A 7,176-nucleotide genomic window follows, 5' to 3' on the forward strand; every position below is an offset into this window, starting at 1 on the left:
TAAGGTCCGAATAGAGGAAATGATCTACAACTACCAAAGAGTACCCGAGGAGATCCCTAACTAAGCGTCGGGCTCCACAACCTCCCATCCCTCTGCATCACGACGGATGAACTTAACGCAGCATAGACAGAAGTCGACATCCGGGTGTCCTGAAATAATTGTGGCAACAAACCATGAGTATACTAATACTCAGCAAGGCTTACCCAACCATGGGTATACATAGCCCCTATTTAGACATGCACGGCTTTCTGGCAAGTGAGTTGTTTTGCAGAAAAGCATCTATAGTTGGATCCTTACTTTCAATGTTTTAGCCACAGGTTCTATATAGAAAGACTCTCATCTAATGTTGGCCTATCTACAACAATCATGTTGGAGCATTACAATAATGATTCAAAGTAGTTCCATCATTTATCACTAACATTTCTAATTCATTTCTATGAGGCGACAAGGAGATCAAGGCCCTCATAACCGCGAGACACGGCAAATCGATCCGATTTAACCTTGCAAGGTGGACCTAACCAACACGGCACGCAAAAGCCCCGTCGGACCCCACGCACCGACCTTTCCCCTCCCCGCCTCGAACTACAGGACCGCCCCACCATCATATGGTCAGCCGAGCTCAACATGAGACCACCAAAAGTAAACATATGCATCCCCATTTCTCCGCGACTACTCGACTACCCAGGAGGTGAGATGGATTCCTGTACTTTCGAGGTGAGGCAGTACTCGGCTTACCGGTTTCGACTACCTCATACTCCCGGCATGCGGCTAGTACAATTCAATCCCCGATCAGCACTGCCGACAATGGTCGGGCCTTAATCGACACAGACGGGGCTAAGACAACCAGGAACCCTGTCCTGCTGCCATACCTATACATTGTCATCATTTCCCCGTCCGGTCTCACATTATCCATTTATCTCAAATCATACTCAATATATATGTACTGAAATAGCCATAGATCATATATCTCGCGAGTAACCAGAAATTACTCGACTTCTAATCATCTTATATCTCATGAGTGGCAGTAGTGCACTCGTCTTCTACTGGAACCCATTAAGCATAGCACCTCTATCGTCCTATACATATTTAGTATAACTCAAGGAGACCTAGAGATCATGCAACTAGGGTTTCAAACAATTCCTAAACCTAATGCACAAATAATAGAGACATATAAAGGTGTCATAATTTGAAATAATCGAATGTGCACCGGGGCTTGCCTGCGGGCTGCTGCTCAGAGCTAGAGTCAGACGGGCCTTGGGCCAGGTTCTCACGCCTCTCCTCCTAGGCTTGCTCCGGCTGCTCCTGTGGCGCCGCTATCACCTCATACACGACGTTCTCAACGGCGGATGCTACACGAATGCAAAATGAAATAATTGATTGCAGCTCAATAATGCAACTACTATACTTCAACTGGAATGCCCGGCAGACTGTCCGCGCCCAAGTGGCGGACCGTCCGCAGTACAACTCTGCCGACCCACCAGAACCAACAACCTCTCTGGACAAATTTCAATCTATACGGCGGACCGTCCGCTCCAACATAGCGGACTGTCTGCAGTTTAACTCTGCAATACCACCAGAGGCAACGACGCTTCTGGGCAAAATTTTAATCTCTATTGCGGACCGTCCGGCCCTCCTTGGCGGACCGCCTGCAGTTCACTCTGTCAATCCACCAGAGACGACAACGTCTCTGGGCAAAACTCTAGACTCTACGGCGGACTGTCCGCTCTACAATAGCGGACCGTCCGCAGTTCAACCTTGCGAACCCCTCCAGAGACAACATAGTCTCTGGACAAATTCGAGCTCTACGGCGGACTGTCCGCTCTCCAATAGCGGACCGTCCGCATTTCAATTCTATGAAAACACCAAAGACAACATCGTCTCTGGACAACTTCTACTTGACCTGCGGACTGTCCGGCCCTCCTAGGCGGACCGTCCGCAGTTCCTATCTTTTGACACCGCGCAACAGGCGACAGCAAGCGCCGCGGCGGCGGCGGCTATTCTCCGGCGCCGGCGGCCCACAACGGAAGGGGAAAAAGGCTGGGGAGTACAAATAACTCACCACGAATCCATTCCGGGGTCGATTCGGGCGGAGGACGACCGGAGAGGCGGATCGACGGTGGAGCAAAGCTCCAAGAGGCTCCAATGGTGACCGGTGGTGGTTGGAGCGATTCCGGCCGGGGAGAAGCCGGGCTGGGGGTTGGGGAAGGTGGAGGAGGTGCCGGGGAAGATTCTCGCGCGAGGAATCGAAGTATGGTGGCCGGAGGAGGGAGATCGACGGAAGGGGGCGACGGCGGCGCGAGCGCTCAAGCGGAGCTCGCCTCTGGTCATCGTGAGGAGGAGAAGAGAAGATATGACAGGCGGGTCCCACAACCAGAATAAATATCTGGGTGTTACTCTGGCGGACCGTCCGCCGCTCCCTAGCGAACTGTCCGCGTGGCTGGATGTTACACTAGCAACACATCAGATAATTCCCTTGATCCCTTCCTCGGCACCTTTACTCTAAGCCACCAGCTAATCAGCGCACTTAATCACCATCTGGTGTGGCCGGCGGCGCTTGCAACGCGTGCGCTTATCCTCTGCCAAGCCATGGCGCTCCCTCTCACGCCCAAAACGTGTGCCCGGCGCACAGAATGGCATCGCGCCCCGCCGGCCCCGCCCATCTCCAAATCTATAAAAGGCGCCCCTCGCCTCCGCCCGGAGCCAAGATCCAACAACCACAGCGCGAGCGCGAGCAGCCGCCCTGCCTAGCTTAGCCCGGTGTGACTTGTAACGCCCGCGCTCCCTCTCACTCCAGCGATCCGGCGAGAGCTCCGCCCAGCCAGTCACGAGGCGCGCGCAGCGGCAATGGCCTTCTACTACGGCGTGAGCGGGCAGTCGTCGTCCGCGGCGGCGGCGTGGGCGGCGCCGAGCAGCAGGCCGTGGACCAAGGCGGAGGACAAGGTCTTCGAGGGCGCGCTGGTGACGTTCCCGGAGCACGTGCCGAACCGCTGGACGCTGGTGGCGTCGTGGCTGCCGGGGCGCACCGCGCAGGAGGCCTGGGACCACTACCAAGCGCTGCTGACCGACGTCGACCTCATCGAGCGCGGCATGGTCGAGGCCCCGGACTCCTGGGACGAGGACGCCGCCGCCGGCGGGGGCCGCGGCCGCGGGGGTGCCGGGGGCGGTGACGAGCGCCGCCGCGGCGTGCCCTGGACCGAGGAGGAGCACAGGTACGCGCGCCGCCATCCCGTCGCCAGAATCCGATTGTCCTTTTTCTTTCCTCTTCTTGTCGCCTTCTCCTGGGCCCATCTCCCCACGTCCGATCCGCTCCACCTGGCCCACCAGATCTTTCTCAGTTCTCGCAGGCAGGTTGGTGGTGGTAGGCCCGGCTGAATTTTTTTTTGTGCGTCTCTCTCTGCAGGCTGTTTCTGGAAGGGCTCGAGAAGTACGGGCGCGGCGACTGGCGCAACATCTCGCGGTGGTCGGTGAAGACGCGCACGCCGACGCAGGTGGCCAGCCACGCGCAGAAGTACTTCATCCGCCAGGCCAGCGCCGGCAGCCGCGGCGACTCCAAGCGCAAGAGCATCCACGACATCACCACCCCGTGATCGGGTCGTGGCCGTGAGCACAACAAGCACAATCGGCAAGCAAGATCCAGCCCAGGCTACCGGATGCGAGACGGGAAAAAAGAAAACAGCCGTCCCTGTGGTCGTAGATGTGTGGGCAAAATTAAGCCAGTGGTTGGAATCTAGCTAGCTAGCGTCTGGAACTTGTATTAAGCGGTACTGGTATAATGGAATAAATTGTGGTTGTGTGCATTTTCACTGCGTATGGCTATTACCCCTGACAATTTTGAGAGTCCAGCACATAAATCGGACAGACAAAGATGAAAGAATTTAAGACCAGCGTGCAGTGCCACAGACTGATGACAACATGAAAGAATTTTGAGGGATTTTCACATGGCATGCTCATCAATTAGATGTCGATCTCTACTAGCGCCGAGTGATGCAAAACTTGCATTGCCACCAATAAGTTTAGCTTAAAGTTTTAGAATGAGCCGGTTGTTCGTAGCAAATTTGCCTCCCTCGCTCTGTTCTACCTTGCAATCTAACCCAAGTTAACCGAAAATATAATGGGACTAGTATTACAAATTCGTTTTTAATGACGTTCTAGATGGAGTGGGAGTTGCGAGAAAAAAGTTCGCATCTTTCACGATGGATGACCTTACACATTTTTAGGGACTTGCTACGCACACTTGTTCTTAATTTGGCGTGATTTGATGATTCAAAAGTTAGCATTACCGGTATGTGCCACAATCCCACATCATATGACATGGCAACATGTTCAAAGTAGACCGATGATGTGGTGCATCGTCGGATCACAACAATACATATCTAAACTGACAGGACTAGTAGACTTATGTACATGCTTGAACAACACGTGTGGCTAGAATCTGCCAAGGCATTCCACATCAAAAGTAACACTTCCAGTAGTCACCTTCTTTGGTGCATGCACTCCTTTTGGCACCCAAAGTTGCACAAGTTTGTTTGAAACGCCACAAGCTAGCTCACGCAACTATTTTGTTTCGGCATGTACTACGCCAGAAACAAGCCACTATCACTTTTGGCCAATTTAGCTAGGATCTTCAGATCGGTCCAAATCCTCTTTGTAAGTTTTTCATGCGATTTATATGGTTGATGACATGGTGCATTGTAGGGTCACAGTCATGGATAAACTTGTGGCAATATGTTAGGCATGCCTTGTCACATGGCTCAGAACTTGCTAAATCAACATTGATCAGATAGACATCATATACTGGCCATGCAACTTGGTCCACCTCTCATGGGCATTCAAAGTTGCACAATCTTTCTAACAATCATGAAATGAGGGAGTGGTACAAGTTCACATGGTTGTTATTTTTGGCATGTTTGTTGATGTAAAAGAAACCAGCTGTGACTGATAAGTGTAGCTTGGAATATTAGATTAGTTGGACGTTATGATAATATTCTCTTATCTTAGGTGCTACCTAAATCTGTATATTGCAATCTTATTTGAATCAATAAAGAATTTTATTGACAAGACCACCATTGTAAATGAACCTTGTGTTAAATGGCTATCTAGGTCGAGTAGGAATAAGACTCGGTAAAAGGATGTTTTTATGTTATTAGCAGTGGATTTATAATTTGCAAGGATGTAAGTTTTACTTGTTCTTTGTTTCATAGACCGAATGTTACTTTGTCTAGATTCATAGTGTTGGCAAGATGCTACATACATAGTATAATTGGATAGCATGCAGAAAAGCATAAAAACCATAATAACCGGTGCATCATATGTATGTGTCACAGAGAAAACTAAAGAGCTAGTAGACTATGCAAGCATGCTTGAACTATGTTGTTAATAACTTACCAAGTCACATCTATTATCAACTTAACCCTACTGACAATCTACTATGTGGCACACTACAACCAATATTCAAATCATGTATCCTTGTCATGCATCATATAAACTAGGAAATAATATTGCAAGGACATGTATTGACCAATTTCACGTATGACCTTTCAAGTTTAGACATTGGATTAGTCCTGGTCTAAAGATGATAGCTACACGAACATATATGAGTACTATGAAATAATATAATGATGCTTTGGATTGGTGCAACTCCTTTGTACACTATGAATACCAGTGTACCCAAAAGTCACTAAGGTGAGTATGATATGATCACCCCATATTAGGATGAGGTCTCTAAGCCAAGTAAGCATACATGAAAGCTTTTTTTGGCAACTCCAATTATGAACAAGTTGTGACCAACAAGTGTAGCTCAAACATTAGAAAGAGCTGATCAATATAAGAAGTTTTCCATATCTGTGCTGATCAAACATTAGAAACATTAGGACACTTGTTGTTATTTCATGTAAATGACATCATTGCCATGACTACACTCCTAAAGTTGGAATCATTTTGCTACAATCCTTCATCACATACCATGGCAAAGGTATATTATAAATATATATCCTAATGATATTATACAACAGCATATGACATGGCAACATAGCTTAAAAAATTTTAGAATGAGTTGTTCGTAGCAAATTTGCCTTCCCCGCTCTATTCTATCTTGCAATCTAACTAAAATTAACCAAAAATATAATGGGAATAGTATCTCAAATTCGTTTTCAATGGCGTTCTAAATGGAGTGGGAGTTGCGAGAAAAAAGTTTGCATCTTTCACGATGGATGAGCTTATACTTTTTTAGGGACTTTCTACGCACACTTTGTTCTTAATTTGGCATGATTTGATGCTTCAAAAGTTAGCATTACCGGTATGTGCCACAATCCCACATCATATGACATGGCAACATGTTCAAAGTAGCCCGATGATGTGGTGCATCTTCGGATCACAACAATATCTAAACTGACTGGTAGACTTATGTACACGCTTGAACAACACGTGGCTAGAATCTGCAAAGGCATTCCACATCAAAAGTGACACATCCAATAGCCACCTTCTTTGGTGCATGCACTCCTTTTGGCACCCAAAGTTGCACAAGTTTGTTTGAAACGCAACAAGCTAGCTCACGCAACTTTTGTTTCGGCATGTACTACGCCAGGAACAAGCCGCTATCGCTTTTGGCCAATTTAGCTTGGACCTTCAGATTGGTCCAAATCCTCTTGGTAAGTTTTTCATGCGATTTATATGGTTGATGACATGGTGCATTGTAGGATCATAGTCATGGATAAACTTGTGGGAATATATGTTAAGCATGCCTTGTCACATGGCTCAGAACTTGCTAAATCAACATTGATCAGATAGACACCATATAATGGCCATCAATTTGGGGCATTCAAAGCTGCACAATCTTTATAACAATCATGAAATGAAGAAGTGGTACGAGTTCACATGGTTGTTGTTTTTGGCATGTTCAGAGATGTAAAAGAAACCAGCTATGACTGATAATTGTATCTTGGAATGTTAGATGAGTTGTATGCTTATGATAATCTCCTCTTATTTTAGGTGCTACCTAAATCTCTATATTGCAATCTTATTTGAGTCAATGAAAAATTTTATTGACAAGACCACCATTACAAATGAACCTAGTGTTAATGGCTATCTAGGTCAAGTAGGAATAAGACTCATTAAGAGGATGTTTTTAACAGTGGATTTATAATTCACAAGGATGTAAAACACTTGTTCTTTGTTTCA

At 47.5% G+C, this 7,176-nt stretch overlaps 1 protein-coding gene across 1 annotated transcript; it reads left to right on the top strand.

Moving 5' to 3' along the window:
* Positions 1 to 2,721: 2,721 nt before the first annotated feature.
* LOC120667449 (transcription factor DIVARICATA-like) lies at positions 2,722 to 3,787 on the top strand. The gene is made up of 2 exons (XM_039947515.1): positions 2,722 to 3,209; positions 3,401 to 3,787. The coding sequence occupies exons 1-2, from the start codon at positions 2,845 to 2,847 to the stop codon at positions 3,585 to 3,587; spliced, it is 552 nt and encodes a 183-aa protein (XP_039803449.1). The 5' UTR covers positions 2,722 to 2,844; the 3' UTR covers positions 3,588 to 3,787.
* The last annotated feature ends 3,389 nt before the right edge of the window (positions 3,788 to 7,176 follow it).

The sequence above is a fragment of the Panicum virgatum genome, chromosome 3N (assembly GCF_016808335.1).
Source record: "Panicum virgatum strain AP13 chromosome 3N, P.virgatum_v5, whole genome shotgun sequence".
Lineage (NCBI taxonomy): Eukaryota > Viridiplantae > Streptophyta > Magnoliopsida > Poales > Poaceae > Panicum > Panicum virgatum.